This window comes from Haliotis rufescens, unplaced genomic scaffold (genome assembly GCF_023055435.1).
Source record: "Haliotis rufescens isolate VD_foot unplaced genomic scaffold, xgHalRufe1.0.p SCAF_15, whole genome shotgun sequence".
NCBI classification, from domain to species: domain Eukaryota; kingdom Metazoa; phylum Mollusca; class Gastropoda; order Lepetellida; family Haliotidae; genus Haliotis; species Haliotis rufescens.
In genome coordinates this window covers 6068972-6091951 of record NW_025963835.1, presented here as the reverse complement: position 1 = coordinate 6091951, position 22980 = coordinate 6068972, and the positions used below count along the sequence as shown (strand labels likewise).

At 38.6% G+C, this 22980-nt stretch overlaps 1 protein-coding gene across 2 annotated transcripts in view; it reads left to right on the top strand.

The window, feature by feature from the left end:
* Positions 1 to 269: 269 nt before the first annotated feature.
* The window catches only part of LOC124135003 (T-box transcription factor TBX3-like), a 48686-nt gene continuing 25975 nt past the window's right edge, over positions 270 to 22980 (top strand). The window contains exon 1 of one of the 2 annotated variants that reach the window (XM_048396078.1): positions 270 to 1166. In XM_048396078.1, coding sequence (XP_048252035.1) covers positions 838 to 1166 — 329 coding nt within the window. In that variant the 5' untranslated portion in view covers positions 270 to 837. The remainder of the gene's footprint in view (positions 1167 to 22980) is intronic. The other variant, XM_046500156.2, reaches the window with a different exon arrangement.

Below are 22980 nucleotides of genomic sequence, written 5' to 3'. Positions count from 1 at the left end.
TGATTAATTTATAAAGCCTGAGATCCAGTAGACGAACTACTCTCATTTCATTGTCACAGCCCCCGTTTTAAGGTAGCGCACAACACGCCTTTGTAATCGAATATGGGATACGGTGGGGTAGTCACGTGACTACTTCACAATAGATTTGACCTGATCAAGCTCCACGGCTCCCTATGGATGGCGAGTCTCTGGTTGATAATGCCGCTAAATTTGATGGGCGGGGAGAAGCGAGCTGTTTGTATACTGAATTGAGTGCGTGTCCCGAATCAGTCTTTTAACCATCGCTCGTCCATGTTGATTCTTAATTCTTTCAATAGATGCTGGGGCGCGGAGTACTTGAAAATAATTTCTGGAGTTTATCTTCAGCGGTTGTTATTGATAGAGTCAGTTGGAGGGGGAGGGGCTGTGGACTAGCTTGACATGGGGAACACACTCATGCCTTTAGGCGCATTATGCGAGAAGAACTGATACACGGCTGAAGGGCCCTTATCGCACAAGCTTGTTAAACACGCCCAGCTCATCTCGACGTATTTCAGTCGGCAGCGCTGTTCCGCCAATCACGAGCTTATGCGATAAGGTATAGCGGCGTGAAGACGCGATACCAGTGAAACCTCATCAACGACGAAGAGGCTACGACAATCCTTACTGCCGTTACACAGTACATCGTCGGAAGTTTACGACATATGAAGAGCACAATCTAATATTCGCGAGATTGGACTGAAAACGACCCTCGGATTTGGGGTATCTCGAAACACACGCGTCTCCATGTTGACGCAGGTTAAGACACTGCTACCTTTGAATGAGGTTTAATTCGGTGTTAAAAGACAGGTTTCAAATATGGCATTCAACCCGTTTTTCCTCCATCGTTCCATGGATTATTCCGTGGGGTCCCTACTAGGCCAGCATCCCCTGCTGCCGGGATTTTCCGCACTTCACCACCACGGGATATCTGCATCCATGGTTCCCAAACTGCAGCAATCGATGGGTAGATCACCCTTCATCCCTGGTGACTTTCTCCCCCATCCCCAACCGTTTCGTCCCCTCAGGGGTTTGGAACCCCAGGAACCCGAAGTTCAAGACGATCCCAAGGTTGAATTGGAGGGGAAGGAATTATGGGAAACTTTCCACAAACTGGGAACCGAAATGGTTATTACCAAATCTGGCAGGTGAGTGTCAAGAGCTATATTTCTTTCAGAATTTGCCTGATCGTCTGTCGTCTTTATGTTTCTATGAAATACTTGCCATGACAAATCTGTATTTGATAAAAGAAAGAAATAGTACATTTTATATAATTATGCAAAATGGGCCACTCTTTCGTTAAAATTGAAATAATATGTAAATTATTTCATATAACAAGTCAAACAAGCCTTTATAAGCGTTGGCATTACTTAAACACCGTCATTTGTTTTCCTCACGCCAGTCAGTGTTTGCAATGTTTCATATTAATTTTCCACACGAACATCAGCGTCGAATGTTCATGTTTGCATATAATACTTACCAAGTGTAAATCTATTCATATTCATATTTATATTCTTGTGAGATACAAATATGAATACCACTAATGAATTTCTAACTCACAGAAATACCTATGATATAAAATTCTGTAGTAAACAGTAACATTATATATGTTGGGTTTCAACTTTTGTGTCGATGTCCCCTTGTGTTATAAGAGAAACTAAACGATGAACACATACTTGTTGAAATATAATGTCTATAGATAAATAATTGTTGAAATGTAATATCTATAGATAAAATTCCCTGATTTTGAAATTACCACCGAGAAATTACAGGCGAATGTGGATAAAATTATTATTAATTTATAAAAACGGCGTGATTTTTGTAACCGAGACATCAACACGACATCGGGATTCAAGCTTTGCGAGAGAAATGTGAATTAATGTCTTTACTGATGGCGAATTGTGACTTTATCGGTCCATCTATTTGAGTTCATGAGCCAAACACCAGATATTAGGGCTATGCTTTTGTAATATTAATAGCCTTATGATAGGGCCTGCAACGTACACAACAGCTGTTTTCGATGCCTACAGAAACATACGTGACAGTCATTGAAATAGGTGGCACGTGCTACTGGTGTTCATTGAAAAAGCTTGCGCCAAGACAGGAATGCTCGATTAGAATAACGTCAGATTTTTAACTTGTGTCGTAGTTATCTTTTGCTAAGAATTTATTAAATAATATCACCAATGGACTAACTCTAGCAGTATATTTGTCTCATTTTAAAAAGCGTTTCGCGCCTGAAATCATAACACTTGATTATTAATTAATGTTCTTTGATGAAAACAGCAACGTGGTGTGAAGGTATAACTTGATATTATCATGCGACTGTTCTTCACAGAAAATGATTCTTTTGGTGCAGAAGTAGTGCCACGTAGAACCCGATATTTACTCACTGAGAATAATCCTGATTCATAAAGATATGTAATAATCTGGCTGAGATTTTGTTTCTGATCAGCTGCGTTAAAATCGAAATTCTTGTGTCACTATTATTATTTACTATTTTACAGAATGATACAAGATAGCCAATTAATATATTAAGTGACAATTAACCTTTCAAATCAGCCGTGCCGTAATTGTGAATTATCATTTTCAATATTCAGACGCTGAAAACCCACATCCAATGAATTATTCGCGATCTGTAATATGTTATACCGATTTACGATGCTCCCGAAAGCCATAAAATAAAACTCAACATTTTATTATATCAAAATTCAGGTAATGATATTTCTGTTATAAAAGCAATAACTATTGAAATTAACCTCAGATGATAGAGATATGTTCCACTGGGCTCTTGCTTGTCGTTAGGATATTAACTGAGCTCAATAAACACGAGGCGGTCTATTGGTGATATCGATATCATCTTTCATGAAATTTACATGAACATCGCTGAAATAGGCACTTTTCAAATTATGACATACGATCCGACGAATCGTAGTTTAATGTTGTACTCTTTGCAGTAAGCATGGTCGCTGAAAGATAGGTAACACCAGACTAAATCGCCAGCACAGTTCCAACATAGAGATGCCTATTTCATTTGTGAGGGGTGATGTGAAAATTACAGTTTGAGTTACAGTTGAAGTATAATTGAATAATAGTTGATATATATGTTTTAAAGTTTCTGGGATCTTAGAGAAGCAATTTTCATTATATCTAAATTAAAACAGAATATAAACATTAATTTTATATATGATGCCGATTGCTTAATACGTTTTTAAATAAGGCTGATTATAAATGTTTCTAAATTAATTTATGTTATCAAATATCATTTGATTATATCTGCAATAAAAGTTATTTACCGATGACCAAGGTATTAAAATTCGTAAAGATTTTCGGTCTTAATTTAACCTTTTCTCTCAATAGGTATATCAGAAGTTGCACTCAGTAATAATTAAAACACAGACGAAAACAAAGTAATAAATTCAAGAAATGTAAACAATAAACCCAATATCTTATGTAAACATACTTAGGCATTTCTGGAAAACAACAGTGGTCACAACCCTACATTTACGAGGACTCAAACTTGAAATGAACGTCAAACATTAAATGCCTATCAAACCCACTGGCACAAAAAAAGTATATTTCAGTCTGATATAGGGTTTCCCGATGTAGTCAAAGGACGTCAGATGGGCATTAAGCCGACTCTGATGGGTCCCTAACACAAACCGCCTAGATCCTTTCCCAGCCGCGAGATCGCATCTTTTGTCAATGTATTTATTCGCACGGTACAGTCGTCATTCAGAAATTGACAACCTTCAATGACATTGAGCCTGTCAAGGAAGACAGCGTGATAGGGGGGCGCGTTTACGGGCTACAGTTTCTCAGGCTTTCAAATATTTATGTCAACGTTGAATGGTCAACAAACAGAATATAATGTGATATTTGGGTACGTGTGTTTCTGCTTTTTGCGATAATCGGCCATAAAACAACGCCGACATGAAAAATGCACACGTGTATATTTCAAAAGAAGGGATGTGTATTTCACATACATTTGCGACGATAATACATGGAAGTAGATTCACTGAGCGATATTGCAAACAATTTAAGATTCTCTTCTGTGCTTGCAATATTGCAACTGACATAACAAAAAATATATTATTATGTTGGTAAACAGGTCAACTTTTTTATATATTATTTATGTATAAATCCGCATAGGGATAATAGATTGTTTTAAATAATCATGGTATAAGAATGGATGCTAGAATGGTTATTGCTTGCTATGAATTTTCATTTAACCACATTCTACCAAAACTCTAGACAGTAAATTTGAACGATATATCCTTTTCTCTAATATTCCCGCCCGAAATATACATGTTTTCGTCGAAAATAATAAACGAACTATTGTTTATCTCATCAGGTCCATATACATATTAAGATATTTTCATACTTTCGCGAAGACTCCACAATGCAACAGCCTTTTGTTTAGTTCAAAATAAAGTCACATCTCAAGGATATGCATCTTGGAATGGACGATATACAAAAAGATGTACTTCTAGAATATACGTTGATCGGAATGTACTCTGTATTCATATAAAAAAATGCATGATACAGGGCACGATTATTCAAGATATAGAATCAAACAGGAAAAAATGTTACTTGCAGTTAATTTGAAAAAGTTAAAGAACGTAATCGTAAAAAACTGGAGTCGGATTACATTTCACGAAAACAACGAAAAATCACAAACAGAACAAGAAAAGAATACACAACGACTGATGTTCTACTAATCAAGGATGAAACACAAACTGCTTAAAATGTGACCTCAGTGTTTACATTTGCAAGGCATAGTGGTGTCATTTTCGCGCAGTGGGTTGTCTATTTCAGTTGTCTATTTCAGTAACGCGGCTTTTAAAGCTACCTTTTCTCACGACTGTGATCCTATCGGAAAGCTTAAATTTAAATTCCAGAAATCTTTGCAAAATTTTAAGAAAATTGCGTAGAAAATGACAACCTTGTTAATTTATAGACACGTTACTGACATTATTTTGATTGGCAATTTCGACAAGAAGTGATCTCATATGGAGATGCAGAGTCCATTACATTTTTCAGTATCAATTTCTTTCTACATTAATAGTGAATTATTGAAGCAAATGATAATACACTGTGACAAACTGCCGATAAAGGGTTTGAGGTCTACTAATGAATACTATTTAGCACGTGACTTATATTTCATGATAATCGACACAAATTATGTGTACTTCAAATCAGGAGTTAATATCACAGCTGACAGGTGAATTGTAAACAATTGTGCGCGTGATGCTGTGAAAGACTATATGCGAGTTTTAGATTTTAATGTCAATTATGATATAGCCATAACATCATCAAACGTCGTTCTGATGGCAGGGATAGTGTGTTCATGGCAGAATATCTTCTTCAGGCAGCAAGGTGATCTTTACACTTGTTATCAAACAAATCTTTCCGTTTTCAAAAATTTATAGTGAAAAACAACATTTTTTGTGAGTGCTCACAAATCACACACCAAGATGTATTTATTTCAGTACTCAATACATTTTTTATATATATTTTCTTTTGGATATTTTTTATCAGTTGAATCAAAAACACAACCACTAATTAGCAGACTCTCAGCCGGCTTTACACGATGTCCTATAAATTATGCAAAATGTTTCAGTGACTAAAGTGCCACAATTCCAATAAACATGCGGAATTAATGGGGCACCTGTTTATTGATTGGTTGAGGGGCCTTCACAGGTGCGACTTTCTATAACACCATTTTCACAGTATGTAATTTTCAAACGATCTCAAAAGTTAAAATTTAGAGGTAACTTCCTTAAGTGTTTTGGTCTTTTTGGAAGGAAATATGTGTCAGTGACGCCCGAAATATATGTGCTCTCTTATTAATACCCCTTTCACTAGTTTTCGTTCGTTTTAAGTAACCTTTTAACGCGCAAGATGAAAACTGATTCATTTCTGAATTACGACCAAGTTGTAAGCTTTGATATGTGAAAACGCCACGATCTATATAAACAGATCAAAGAGGGATTGTGAAGAGGGAGAAACAAAACCAACAAAATCAATGTAGTTTAAAACAAAAAATGTTGAAAGGCGTCTCGTTTCACAAAACGAAATATGCGGATGACGTCTTCAGTCGTTAGCGCTGAGCCTAACCTTTGCGCTTGTTTGATTACAACTTTGCAATCTGCATTGCCTTTCTTCGCTTGTTTCACACAAAAACACCAACAACGTGAAACCCAGGTTTAATTATATTTGCAAGAACCGTGGATTATCTTTCGTTTGTCCGCTAGCAATACTCAGAGAAATATTTTCGGGTCATATTATATTCAATGCAAACGTGCTTCTGTTTGTCAAATGTCTTGTACTTAAAACAGTCAACCCGCACACGCCAAACGACTTATATCCACTTTCTGAAAAGGTTAAATCCCCTTTCGGAATTCGAAACTATTATTTTTAGTTCAGCCATATTGTTTTCAAATTATTGTATATAATCGCTTTAGATTTCATTGAATTGGATACATATTATTTCCTACATTTGTGAAAAGGTGGACTGGCAACAGCCAAACGTTGATATCGTAACTTTTATTGGAACTATTTCATGGCTCACAAGCAATATTTTCTTCAATGTTTCTGTCAACGAACATTCCAGTGATTATACATAGAATAGAACGCGAGCACATACGTAATCAAAAATATATTAATAAAACTTGTTACAAAACTTGAATGCTCGAGTGAATTCACTTGCGTTTGACATCTTGTCAAAAATGTTCCTATCTTTGTTGTTGGTGAAGCTAGCTGCTGATTTTACCTGAACCCTACGTTGAAATACGTTTAGGGAAAATATTAAGTATCGAGGATCAGGTACATAGCTTGTCGCCTCAATCAAGGATGACTGATGTCCAAACAAACGCAATCACGGTTGATATGGGTTCTCAATCATATACTAGGCTGACGACAGGGCACGTGCCAGTCACTTTGTTAAGTCAAAGGTCAGAGGTTGTCAGGCTGCTGTGACACAACGCGTCTTCAAAGGTCAATACAATTGACGGAATTGTTATGGTGTGTTTCAATATTATGCCTGAATGTTTACGTATATTTGCAAATTGATATCAGCTGAAGACCATTAAATGAAAACATCAGCAGGACGATATGAAGATGAAAGACATTAATTTGTAACATAGTAATAGTGTGCTTGTAACATGACTTTGCGTTTCCATTGCTATCGTATTTTAAGAAAATGACAGACAATACTTATAATGTATTGATGGTATATTTATTTATATTTACAAAATATGAAAGTATGAAAGTTCATTTACATTTAACGTTTTGTGTAAGAGGATTGCATAGCTCACCTGAATAAGACCTATTTCAGCTAGTAGGAATAAAGTATAATCCAATCAACTATGCAATGTCATTTAGAAAGTGGTCAAATGTAACAAATATTATATTTGGGATAACACTTTCTTAGTAAGTACAAATTCTAGTACTAGAACAAGTACCTAGATAATGAGGTGGTAGTCAGGAGATATGTCACAGCCGAGTTGGTAAATAATATGCGGGCTCGATGCTTGCCCACCACCGACCTGTTTTCTTGGCGTCCCCGCAGTAACAGTATGAAAACGGTGGGAACCCGCTTCCACATGTATAGAGGTGATCGGCCAATAGCAGTGCCTACGCTGACATCAATCCAACACGTTACAATGGCTACTTATGTATAGGTAAAGAAAGCCGCCTCTGCAGCCGTGTGCTGTGTGACAATACAGATGACTAAGGCAGAGATGGGATTAGCCAACGCATGACTAGACACTGCTCGAGTATTAGCAGTTGCAGCCATTGCAACACAACCATTTAATATGCAGCCATACAGTGCATCTTTGTATGTTCAGTCAGAGGGAATATTTGTACTCACGCTAAAGGTTACGCTAACTGCCAGAACCATGCACCAGATAATAGCATGCTCTGAATAAGCATGATTATAAACTAATATTTATGCGGTCTTTGGTAAAAAGTTATTCGCTTGGAACTGGATATATGAAGAGGATAATTTCAAACAGCTAAGGGAGATAAATCATACAAGGGCGATAACTTTTACCAAATATCAGAATCAGTCATTTATTTATTTTGATAACAGTTACAGAATTCTATCAGTGTAGTCCTAGGCTGTAGTAAATTACGATTGTGCTTTTTTCACGTTTCATGCTTGAAACAACCAACCGAAAAGTTAAAAATCTAACGCATTGTTCACACTGGTTTACTATACACACAGACGCAACACCACATTGAAAACACACCGCTTATTTTGATAGAGAAACGTTATTATTGATGGCGGGAATACCTTTGTGTTAGACGGAGCAAACATGTCATGGTTAATGCATATGTGTCAAGACAGGCAATGAAATACTGTCTTTTAAGAATAACATGCAATAAAAACTATTTTTGCGCAAACGTTCGTTTGAAATAGACTGTTGTTTCCGCGACACTGGTCATTGCTGTATGGTCGCTTTTAAAAAGTGACCTACTTTATGTTCTTAAATAATAACATAAATTCTCAGTCATCTTAATGAAATACTCAAGCTCTACGAAAGGGGGGTGGGGCATACGTATACCCCGTATTATTGTGTTATTGTATCATTGTATTCGTTAGATGTTATTGCTACACCTACTAAAACAAAATTGAGATGAAACATGCTCTTTTATATTGAATAAAGACTTTTTAAGTTAAAAAAGCCGTTACACTATCGGTTTCAATATGCATTTATATTTAAAAAAACAACAAAAAACATGAATACTTCTCACCTTGATAATGACCGATTATTCGCCAAAAAATGAAATACCGTTGTTTTACAATTTTCCAGTCGACCTATTCTCGACAATTCTACAAAATCGTCAAACGTATTTCATCGCTAATATTTTGCTTTTTTAGCCATTTTAAATATATTTGTACGTGGAAAGGTTTCCATTGAAAACTATAACAATAGCTGTTTGTATAGTGCGACCTAATAACTGTGTATCATGTACATTAAAATAAAGAGATATCATGATACAAATGTCAGTGGCCGTTTCTATAACACTGCGTGATGGGTCAAACTTGAAATAATTATTGGTATTGTTAGAACCAAGAAATGTTTACATTTTTTGTTAACATTGTGCGATGAGCAGTTATGCTAAACATCTGGAAGCGATCACAATGTCGATTATTATATTTCTACTTTGTATTTTTATATCAATACATTATGACTATTGCTGTCACCATGAACATACCTCTACTCTGTTGACAAGACTTTCTGATATCGTATGGGAATATATAAAAATAATCTCACAACAATCTATACACGACATTAAGGGGCCAGTGTAGGCTTTGTTTTACATGGCGGATGAAATCGATTACTGTGTATATGCTGATATGACAATTGATGTCATTACCCGACCTGTCAATTACAAAAAATGTCAATATCACCGACGGCAGGCTGTAAACAGTGGCTCGTGTGTGTGGACCATAGATTACATGAAGACGCCACTGTTTCCTTAAAGATACAATGTGGATAAATGTATATACAGGTATATGTTGTGTGAATGGTTTAATTGCTAAAATCAGTTTAACTGCGATATATAGGTATGCCTGCAAGTGCTGCATTAAATGACTTATATGGTCTTAATAATAAATATAATAATGATAAACACAATGACTTAGGAGATATGACGTATAAGAATATAAATTCTTCAACATCGACAACTATAATTGTCAGAATTATCATAACTATAATTATCACAATTATTCCACAAACCTTATGTTTTTGCCACTACTATCGTTTCCGCTACTACTATTACTTCTACTACTACTGCTGCTGCGACTACTTCTGTTACTGCTGCCGCTACTACAACTACTGCTGTTGCTACTACTACTGCTGCTACTACAACTACTACTACCGCTGCTGCTACTACACCACTACCGCTGCTTCTACTAATACCACTATCGTTGCGGCTGCTGCTACATCAACTACTACTACTACTACTACTACTACTACTACTACTAAGACGAAGACGACGCAGGTGTTAATGTTTTGTCATAAAAGACCCATACTCTCGAAATTAAATTGCAACCAAGTGAGTGAGTGAGTTCAAATTTAACGTCGGATCGGCATTAAATCAGCTACATAGCGACGAGATCTACAACAAAGCTAACATCCGGAGTACACAGGTGCAATACAAAGGTGTATAAACTCTACAAGATATATTCACTCAATCAGACCAACAACAAAAATTCAGTTCTTTTAATATGTTCTGACACCGACACCGAAATGTACACGAGAACACATTTTAAGACGATTATGAGTTGAGTTAAGATATGACGTGAGGCAAATCACTTAAACGATTTTATCAGTCCTAACATAAACATAAGCCTGATCATGGGGACTTTATGTCTGTCTAATCTGATAACAATTAACAAATGATTAGGTAATTAATAACGACCATGATATGTTCGTGCCATGCACACCCGCAGGTGATGAAATGAGACAGGTGACATTGATCCGTGTACATTGCATGCGTTTATCATATAGATTACAGGGATCACCTGTCAGCGCCCTGACATGCACTGTCGTGACGGTTTAAAGACAGCCTGTAATGTATTGCTCCAGTGCCGGGGACACACACCAGTAACACAATGGTACTTGCTTCATCTAGTTTATACAAACATGTTTACCAATATTAAGAAATTGGCTTCTGGTGCTCAAATCATTTCAACCGATATTCAAACATACCCACTCGGGACAAAGAAAATGAACTCATTTCCTGTTCAAACTATTTAAGCCAACCTCAATAAACCTAATTTTAGTATTTACTTTCTTCAGTATATATGACATGTTCAATTCATACCTAATGGAACAAAGGACATGTCGTGCTTATATTACTTAAGCCGACATACTGCATTTACCTATAACTCAAGATATATACAGCCTACATCATTTACTAATTAATCATATAATGTTTTTTACTACAAACTTATACAAATATGCTTACCTTTAATCAGGTAATGAAGGTAACTGTCTTCAAGTAATCAAATGACTTCTACCTATATTCTACCCAACCAGTAAATTAAATAGACCCAAGATGGATTTCAACTTGAGTGTATCTTTTTAAATTCATCTCGTGTGTAAACAACCACTTCTAAGTGCCTGTCAAAGGCCTGATGAAATATATATTTATTCTAATTTCTCATATAAGTTGTGCAACTTCTATGCAACAATAAAGTGGTATTGCTAGTATTATATTACAGAAGTGCGAATCTACACACGTAAAGGTAAATAGGTTATTTGCTGGTAATGTTTAATAATGTCTCTCAGATTAGATACTGACAACAATATAGACCAAAACAAATCGCATTCTAAGATATAGGCATGAGCTATACACCTTCAATATTTAATATCTATAAATTTCTTTGGATATAAGAGATGTTAATTTAAAAACCTATATATTTATCATCTATTTATGAAGGAGCACGTGCACGCTATCTATACCGTCAATACATGGCGTGTACACTGATTCCTTTATACGAAAGTGGACGTGCACATTTATAAACATGCTATGTTATACTTCCGCTAACAATTACCACATTTGTGCATGAGTGTGTATACATTGTTTACAATACCCTTTTTAACACAATATGTGGGTACTATTTGGGATTTTCAGCGGTGTACCAACAAACATATCGTGTTTTCTTTCAATCACATCATATTAAAAAAAAAAAAAATATATAAAAATATACGTCTACATAAACCTGATTTATGGAAGTCATCTGTATATTTAAATGTCAACTATAGGCTTTCAATGTAGTTTTATGTATGTCTATACTTTAATATGTCTTTATTGATGAAAATGATAGTAAATTGTAAATTAAAAAAAAGTTATCACTTTTCGATCATGTGTTAGTATGTCAGTTTAGTGTTGTAGATTTCTCCCAGAGACATCATAAATGTCCCCTCGTTTGCATATAGCATGTATCATAATATGAGAACATACACTTGTGACTCTGTATGCTGGTGTTATAGATACTGAGACACCAGCCCCATTAGACACAACATAACTTTTAACATACTGTTTGCCTGTATATTACCACACGATCTGGGGCGGTGGGGTAGCCTGGTGGTTAAAGCGTCCGCACATCACGCCGAAGGCTCAGGTTCATGGGTTCAATGTGTGAAGCCCATTTCTGGTGTCCCCCGCCTCTATACTGTTGGAATATTGCTGAAAGCGGCGTAAAACCATACTCACTCCACTCCACCTAAACATCTTTCTTATTTACGTAAGGAAAAAAATGCTACAAAATTAATAAAAACACCACCATGGGAAGAGATAGTATTAATAACGTGTTGCATAATAATCTCGTTACCTCCAGATCATATCTTAATTACTCAGCACAGAGGTGACGATACGTTTATTTAGGACTAACCTTTCATAACCCTGATAAAAATAACCTGCTGTTGTTTGGCATGGCTGAGAAGGCGATTAGCGTGTGTATTCCTATCGTGTTGGTTACATAGGACGCACGACTCGGGATTACTAGGGTCACGACAAATAAAGATGTTCTATCGTTCCATAACCTACACTTCTGTTCTTGAAACACATCTTTTGCAGGGATATTTGTTTCTGAAAATACAATTTGAACTACAAGAATGTGTGTGTACTTTTGAGGTCCATTGTACTTATAATTTACATATCTTCAGATGAGCTAGGGAAGTATCCAGACCTTCAATAAATTTATTTATAAAAAAAAAATTGAAATTAAATTCTTAAATATTTCATTAAGTTCTGAAATACCGTATATATTTCACCCCAACCAAGTTTGTAGTTGTATATATCGTTTGTGTTGATTTTTGACAATAATAAGTTTCTACATGATTGATCGTTTGAATCATGTTGCTCGTGTAATTCTTGTCAATAGCACATGTAATGTTCATTGCAAGTTGTCGATTACAGTCATGTGTTACCTGCGGCACACATGAGGCTTTTCTAAGAATACATTGGGTAAAACGTCCCTTGCATTCATTAGAGACAATACTGGAAGTTATACGTTGCAGCAATCACACGTCACCCAGTAGTGTCTGTTTGGGGCGTGTAACCATACTCCATATCACACGTCACCCAGTAGTGTCTGTTTGGGGCGTGTAACCATACGCCATATCACACGTCACCCAGTAGTGTCTGTTTGGGGCGTGTAACCATACTCCATATCACATGTCACCCAGTAGTGTCTGTTTGGGGCGTGTAACCATACTCCATATCACACGTCACCCAGTAGTGTCTGTTTTGGGCGTGTAACCATACTCCATATCACATGTCACCCAGTAGTGTCTGTTCGGGGCGTGTAACCATACTCCATATCACATGTCACCCAGTAGTGTCTGTTTGGGGCGTGTAACCATACTCCATATCACACGTCACCCAGTAGTGTCTGTTTGGGGCGTGTAACCATACTCCATATCACACGTCACCCAGTAGTGTCTGTTTGGGGCGTGTAACCATACTCCATATGCCACGTCACCCAGTAGTGTCTGTTTTTATGGCGTGTAACCATACTCCATATCACATGTCACCCAGTAGTGTCTGTTTGGGGCGTGTAACCATACTCCATATCACACGTCACCCAGTAGTGTCTGTTTGGGGCGTGTAACCATACTCCATATCACACGTCACCCAGTAGTGTCTGTTTGGGGCGTGTAACCATACTCCATATCACACGTCACCCAGTAGTGTCTGTTTGGGGCGTGTAACCATACTCCATATCACATGTCACCCAGTAGTGTCTGTTTGGGGCGTGTAACCATACTCCATATCACATGTCACCCAGTAGTGTCTGTTTGGGGCGTGTAACCATACTCCATATCACACGTCACCCAGTAGTGTCTGTTTGGGGCGTGTAACCATACTCCATATCACACGTCACCCAGTAGTGTCTGTTTGGGGCGTGTAACCATACTCCATATCACACGTCACCCAGTAGTGTCTGTTTGGGGCGTGTAACCATACTCCATATCACACGTCACCCAGTAGTGTCTGTTTGGGGCGTGTAACCATACTCCATATCACATGTCACCCAGTAGTGTCTGTTTGGGGCGTGTAACCATACTCCATATCACATGTCACCCAGTAGTGTCTGTTTGGGGCGTGTAACCATACTCCATATCACATGTCACCCAGTAGTGTCTGTTTTGGGCGTGTAACCATACTCCATATCACATGTCACCCAGTAGTGTCTGTTTGGGGCGTGTAACCATACTCCATATCACATGTCACCCAGTAGTGTCTGTTTGGGGCGTGTAACCATACTCCATATCACATGTCACCCAGTAGTGTCTGTTTGGGGCGTGTAACCATACTCCATATCACATGTCACCCAGTAGTGTCTGTTTGGGGCGTGTAACCATACTCCATATCACACGTCACCCAGTAGTGTCTGTTTGGGGCGTGTAACCATACTCCATATCACACGTCACCCAGTAGTGTCTGTTTGGGGCGTGTAACCATACTCCATATCACACGTCACCCAGTAGTGTCTGTTTGGGGCGTGTAACCATACTCCATATCACATGTCACCCAGTAGTGTCTGTTTGGGGCGTGTAACCATACTCCATATCACATGTCACCCAGTAGTGTCTGTTTGGGGCGTGTAACCATACTCCATATCACACGTCACCCAGTAGTGTCTGTTTTGGGCGTGTAACCATACTCCATATCACACGTCACCCAGTAGTGTCTGTTTGGGGCGTGTAACCATACTCCATATCACATGTCACCCAGTAGTGTCTGTTTTGGGCGTGTAACCATACTCCATATCACACGTCACCCAGTAGTGTCTGTTTGGGGCGTGTAACCATACTCCATATCACATGTCACCCAGTAGTGTCTGTTTTGGGCGTGTAACCATACTCCATATCACATGTCACCCAGTAGTGTCTGTTTGGGGCGTGTAACCATACTCCATATCACATGTCACCCAGTAGTGTCTGTTTTGGGCGTGTAACCATACTCCATATCACATGTCAACCAGTAGTGTCTGTTTTGGGCGTGTAACCATACTCCATGGCTAGTTTTCATAATGGAATACATTTTGAAGAATGCGCTTGATGACATCGTCGTTTGATTAGAAAACTAAAATAAATGTTCGGTTCAACGGCCAGGAGGCGAGGATATGTTCTGACCACGTTGTTTCTTCATACGAATGGCGTTTTCAATGGATCATGTGATATGGATGTTCGCTAATCCCAAAGACAAACGGATCAGTGGCATCACCATTCCCAAGGAATTTCCTGTCGCTTTTTATTTAAACAAGTGACCTTTGACGCATCTATCATGACTACGTGAATAGAGTGGGAACTGTCCATACCACCGCTCTGTATATTGTACTGTATAAACTTTATAGCGGCTCCGGTAGAATTATTAGTAGTATTAGTATTATGCTAATCATGATTCATTACGCTCTCAGTTGGAACGCCTATAATTGTTCCATGTAGTGTCATTAAGGCTTTACAATATGTTTAATAAAACAAACACTGAACAATGCGAATGAGTGTTTAATCAGGGCGCTTTCTTCCAAACATCTACTGTGATTATTTTAAAAGAGGTTTTAAGAACCAAACTTGTTTAGTTGTTCGACTATTGAATCAACTAAACATCGGCACCAGATGTTGTTAACTTAAGTATCTCGCAACACCCTCTCTGTCGCGATGTATTTTACACGAAGTGTTGCAAGGGAGGATTTCAGATCTCTGCAATGCAGCGCTAGGTCAAAAGCAGCCGTCTTGTTTCCATTTCTGAGATTTCAATTCAGACCAGGACCATTGTCAGAATGAGCCATGGTCAGAGATCATGTTCCTAACCTGCGTCCGTTGTCTGTTTATTAATAAGGCAGCGGCGATGCATCGTTTCCGATAACAATCATCTTCCGTGTACCATTTAATATTTAATAAATAGTCAAACAAGCGAGCTCATATCCGCCAATTTAGTCACGTGACCGTTCCTCTGTTCCTAACTATTGTCGGTGTCGTGCAATTCTCTTTAACGAGAAATTTCAATCATGTAATGTTATATTCAGTCATAAGTTTAAACTTTAAGAGTTTAAATCAATTAATCGTAAGAACTTATATCGCTTATAATCACAAAGCTATGGAGAGAAGTTAATTCTCGCGAAAGAAAACGACGTCATTTGACTCAAACAAATTGCCTATATTTACACCGTCGCCAAAGGGGTTCGTTCTGGCTCTGTACGTTGATATTATTAGGGTTAAGTTAAAAAAAATGATTAAACATACAGAGTTGTTATCGACAAGCAAACCGAGCTTCGCGTTGCATTATGGGAACTGATTGGTCATATACAAGATAGCTATGATAATGCGCGAGACAACAGAGTGTTTGTGTCACACTCCTTGCAATATGTAGTTCACAAACTATACAAGCATTCTGAACCACACGAAGAATGTTTTACCCCACATTCACAGAAAAAATATAATATAAAAATATTTCAAAACCGTAATTATTTCTGAAACTAAACTAACTTCGTGCATATTCTCTGAAGCACTTGACACGGCCACTCGAACCCCGAAACATGGCTGGACACTGCAACATACAAATAAGATAAACAAAAGATATCTGGTAACATATTAGAGCTACTTCTGAACTAAGGAAGAGATGTCCCATTTTCACAATTTTCTCGAACAAATAGTTGTTGTTGTTTGTTTATTAACGCCGCACTCAGCAATATTCCAGCTATATGACGGCGGTCTGTTAATAATCGAGTCTGGACCAGACAATCAAGTGATTGATATCATGCGCATCGATCCACGCAATTCGGATCAATGACATGCATCAACCAAGTCAGCGAGCCTGACCACCCGATCCCGCTAGTCGCCTCTTACAACAAGTATAGTCGCCTTTAACGGCAAGCATGGGTTGCTGAAGACACATCTATCCCGGATATTTCCACGCAATTGGGATACGATGACATGCATCAACGAAGTCAGCGAGCCTGACCACACGATCTCGTTAGTCGCCTCTTACTCTTGGGTTGCCGAAGACCTATTCTACTCCGGATATCGAACAAATAACCAATTACGATCTAAACCAAAAACGGCATTTCATTATTGCAATACTACTACTACTACTACTACTACTACTACTACTACTACTACTACTACTACTTGGATCGATGCTCATGATATTAATCACTGGATTGTCTGGTCCAGACTCGATTAATTACAGACCGCCGTCATATAGCTGGAATATTGCTGAGTGCAAAAAAAACCAAAAACCAACTACTATTGCTATTTCTGCTGTTGCTACTACTATTTGAGTTATAGCCAGGTGACTGATGATCACTCAGCAACACGTCAATAAAATTACATTTCCTGAGATTTCTTACTATTTCAACAAGAACACTTTCTTTTCCAAGCAACCCCAGAATAACGTACTGTTTTACAACATCCTAAGAGGTAATATATATACACACATAAATACTAATTAAAACACGTGTTTAGTCATGCCTCTAGTATGGTTAATATTACAAGGTAACATACGTATTAGTCACGTACATCTTGACTTGTGCTTAGCTTGCGGATTTCAGTTACAGACATTCATAATCAATTATCAAACGATTCCGTTACAATGTTTGACTGCAGTTAATCAGTTTCCTATATGTCGTCAGATTTGTCACAGTGAGCATCAGAAGACTACATAATTAAAACAGTAACTGTTGTATCATCTTCTGTTCAATAAGATGTCAAATTTACATCTTAAACCATTGATCGTCCCCGTAAAAAATTGACACGTCTAGCTTTCAAATTGAATATAGATCCATTTCGTCCGTGTTACTGAACACATCATTGTTCTTCTTGTTCATCACACATATGCAAAAAATTCAAAAGGGCTTAAAATCATATCGTCGTAACATGATTTTGTTCATGAATATGATTAATAATTTTAAATTAAAAGCTTCATGCCGGATAGTGCCATGTGAAAGGCTACACGTTTCAGCTTCATTACCGATGGTGTTTTTGAAGCGAAACATTCTATTGAATATGGCCTTCACTTTCAACTCAATTTCGTTTAAAAGACAAACATTTTAAAAGTTATTCGTTCGTATTTGCACTAACTGGCCGCGAGCACTGTGAAAATCTTTTGCATGTCAATTTCAAAGTGGCATTTCATGGATGGATAGGTGCAGTGTCCGTTTTAACAATGTTGGTATGAAAAGAAAACAAGAATTGGTTAGAAGATACGGGAGAGAAATGAACACGGTGCGTCGTATTTCACACGAAGCCTGCGTCGGATGCAGCCAAGGACGTTCCTTCACCTCTAGTCAACTTGTCAATTTCGTATGAAATGTAGTACGGCGTGAAATTGACATCGATTTCTTGTAAGACGAATTCGGATTGAATTTGATTACTTATTTTTATTCCACACAGGTGATCCAATAAAAAGCTAGCCTCCGGAGCTGCTTAAATGTCCCGTGATTGAATATGAAACTGTAACTAGGGTTTCAAAGATAATGGCATCAGTTGTTATCAGGTTTGTTTTTCACTGCAGGGGAAGAGAAAACAATTTATCCGTTCCTTTGTGATACTGTTTATGCACAGTGTCATCGGAACTGCAATAACAGTTAATATCAAGCCGTTATGTCTTATTCGCATAACCCTTGAAGCAAAACAGGGAAAATTAATTTTCGGACTCTGATTCTTGGCAATTACGTTGGATATTTTGTTAGGATTTTGGATTTGGGGAAACAAATAGACATATTTAATCAAGTACATGAAAAGATACATTTACTGAAATAAACAAATTTATTGAAATCACAAATATTTCTATGAAAATGATCAATTATGATTCAGTCAATCACACGAATGAGGAATTGACTTATCATACAATAGATTCTCTGATCACACGGATGAGAAACGTTCGCTGATCATTTGGGCGAGATGGATTAATACAATCATATCAATGAGGCAATCATGAGTGAAAAAACAACCGAATCAACAGCTTGAGATGACATTTCCCATTGTTAGCAGCAAACGGCTTATACAGACGTTTGTAAGTTTGTTGTTTAACGCAATTGGGATACGATGACATGCATCAACCAAGTCAACGAGCCTGACCACCCGATCCCGTTAGTCACCTCTTACGACAAGCATAGTGGCCTTTCACGACAAGCATGGGTTGCTGAAGACCTATTCTACCCCGGATCTTCACGAGTCCGTTTGTAAGTAGGTGCGTTTGTAAGGAAGGCCACATCCCGCCGTGGGACAACTGGAATGGATTTCACCAATGTGGGTAATCGAAACCGGTTCTTTATGGTGACCAAATGCTTGTTTCATAAACTACCCCACTGCCACACACGGTGATCGTAGAGGCACGATTGGCACAGTTGTCTAAGGTACCGTAGTTCGCAGAGTTACGCCCCCTAATCGTGCCAGGAGCATAAAATAAATAGGTTCGAACCCAGATTCGTTTATAGGCGTGTCCTCTCTCTACCCGTGCTTGTGGGTATTTCTGTCAATGAATAGCCCCGAGATTAGAGTTCAGAGACTGAACACATCATATAGCAGAGCAGTTCCGATTACACATTGTATTTAGCATGTGACTTTTAACAGTAAACCAGGAAACACCGTTATCCCTATCCCCCGCCATGGAGCACATTAAAGTTTTGTTTGTTCATATAGTAGTGAATATAAACTATATTAAAAGAGTAATATAGAGCCTTAGTGAAAGGCGCTTGGGTCGCTTTATGTCATCAGAAAAAATGACTAAATGTAAAATTTAAACACACAAAAGGGCCCTTCTTTGAAAGAAATAATTTAGTCTTGATAAGTATCTCTTAAAACTTGTTCCCATTGCAGACACTATGCACCAAGTAAAATACCATCGATCAAGGGCCGTAACTCAATCTTCATAAGTTTCTTTCAGATAAGAAGGCAAACTTCCATTCATGAAACTTCAGTAGACACTTATCCTCATTTCACGCAGTATGCACAAAGTTGAAAAGCTCGGAACAAGGGCCATGACTCTGTAAAACGTGAATTTACGAAACAATATTTCGAACTCATTTGAGATCATGACCAGAAACATCTATACGTAAAATTTGATTTCTCCAACTTAAATAGTGTTTGAGATAATTTTGTCCTCTTCAAAAGCTGACGAACGGAAGGGCGGACATACGAAATCCGTTCCCATATCTCCCGCCCCACATCGCGGCTGGTGATAATAATGATTATCACACAGTAGATCAGCTTGCTAAAAGAGAAAAACCGAGACAGCGTTTGATGACCTGATCACCCTAATTGCCGTCAGCCAATGTTATATTGTAGAACATACGACTGTTGTAGGGCTAGAACTGCCGTCAGCCAATGTAATATTGTAGAACATACGACTGTTGTAGAGCAAGAACTGCCGCTAGTCAATGTTATGGTGTAGAACATACGACTGTCGTAGGGCTAGAACTGCCGCTAGTCAATGTTATGGTGTAGAACATACGACTGTCGTAGGGCTAGAACTGCCGTCAGCCAATGTTATATTGTAGAACATACGACTGTTGTAGAGCTAGAACTGCCGTGAGTCAATGTTATATTGTAGAACATACGACTGTCGTAGGGCTAGAACTGCCGTCAGCCAATGTTATATTGTAGAACATACGACTGTCGTAGAGCTAGAACTGCCGCTAGTCAATGTTATGGTGTAGAACACACGACTGTCGTAGGGCTAGAACTGCCGTTAGTCAATGTTATATTGTAGAACATACGACTGTTGTAGGGCTAGAACTGCCGCTAGTCAATGTTATGGTGTAGAACATACGACTGTCGTAGGGCTAGAACTGCCGTCAGCCAATGTTATGGTGTAGAACATACGACTCTTGTAGAGCTAGAACTGCCGTGAGTCAATGTTATATTGTAGAACATACGACTGTCGTAGGGCTAGAACTGCCGCTAGTCAATGTTATGGTGTAGAACATACGACTGTCGTAGGGCTAGAACTGCCGCTAGTCAATGTTATGGTGTAGAACATACGACTGTTGTAGGGCTAGAACTGCCGTCAGCCAATGTTATATTGTAGAACATACGACTGTTGTAGAGCTAGAACTGCCGTGAGTCAATGTTATATTGTAGAACATACGACTGTCGTAGGGCTAGAACTGCCGCTAGTCAATGTTATGGTGTAGAACATACGACTGTTGTAGGGCTAGAACTGCCGTCAGCCAATGTTATATTGTAGAACATACGACTGTTGTAGAGCTAGAACTGCCGTGAGTCAATGTTATATTGTAGAACACACGACTGTCGTAGGGCTAGAACTGCCGTTAGTCAATGTTATATTGTAGAACATACGACTGTTGTAGGGCTAGAACTGCCGCTAGTCAATGTTATGGTGTAGAACATACGACTGTCGTAGGGCTAGAACTGCCGTAAGTCAATGTTATGGTGTAGAACATACGACTGTCGTAGAGCTAGAACTGCCGTAAGTCAATGTTATGGTGTAGAACATACGACTGTCGTAGAGCAAGAACTGCCGCTAGTCAATTTTATGTATAGAACATACGACTGCCCTAGAGCTAGAACTGCCGCTAGTCAATGTTATGGTGTAGAACATACGACTGTCGTAGAGCTAGAACTGCCGTAAGTCAATGTTATGGTGTAGAACATACGACTGTCGTAGAGCTAGAACTGCCGCTAGTCAATGTTATGGTGTAGAACATACGACTGTTGTAGGGCTAGAACTGCCGTCAGCCAATGTTATATTGTAGAACATACGACTGTTGTAGAGCTAGAACTGCCGTGAGTCAATGTTATATTGTAGAACACACGACTGTCGTAGGGCTAGAACTGCCGTTAGTCAATGTTATATTGTAGAACATACGACTGTTGTAGGGCTAGAACTGCCGCTAGTCAATGTTATGGTGTAGAACATACGACTGTCGTAGGGCTAGAACTGCCGTAAGTCAATGTTATGGTGTAGAACATACGACTGTCGTAGAGCTAGAACTGCCGTAAGTCAATGTTTTGGTGTAGAACATACGACTGTCGTAGAGCTAGAACTGCCGCTAGTCAATTTTATGTATAGAACATACGACTGCCCTAGAGCTAGAACTGCCGCTAGTCAATGTTATGGTGTAGACCATACGACTGTCGTAGAGCTAGAACTGCCGTAAGTCAATGTTATGGTGTAGAACATACGACTGTCGTAGAGCTAGAACTGCCGCTAGTCAATGTTATGGTATAGAACACACGACTGTCGTAGGGCTAGAACTGCCGCTAGTCAATGTTATGGTGTAGAACATACGACTGTCGTAGAGCTAGAACTGCCGTGAGTCAATGTTATGGTGTAGAACATACGACTGTCGTAGAGCTGGAACTGCCGCTAGTCAGTGTTATGGTGTAGAACATACGACTGTCGTAGAGCTAGAACTGCCGCTAGTCAATGTTATGGTGTAGAACATACGACTGTCGTAGAGCTGGAACTGCCGCTAGTCAATGTTATATTGTAGAACATACGACTGTCGTAGAGCTAGAACTGCCGCTAGTCAATGTTATGGTGTAGAACATACGACTGTTGTAGAGCTAGAACTGCCGCTAGTCAATGTTATATTGTAGAACCTACGACTGTCGTAGGGCTAGAACTGCCGCTAGTCAATGTCATGGTGTAGAACATACGACTGTCGTAGAGCTAGAACTGCCGTGAGTCAATGTTATGGTGTAGAACATACGACTGTCGTAGAGCTAGAACTGCCGCTAGTCAATGTTATGGTGTAGAACATACGACTGTCGTAGAGCTAGAACTGCCGCTAGTCAATGTTATGGTGTAGAACATTCGACTCTCGTAGAGCTAGAACTACCGCTAGTCAGTGTTATGGTGTAGAACATACGACTGTTGTAGAGCTAGAACTGCCGCTAGTCAATGTTATGGTGTAGAACGTCCGACAGTTGAAGAGCTAGAACTGCCGCTAGTCAATGTTATGGT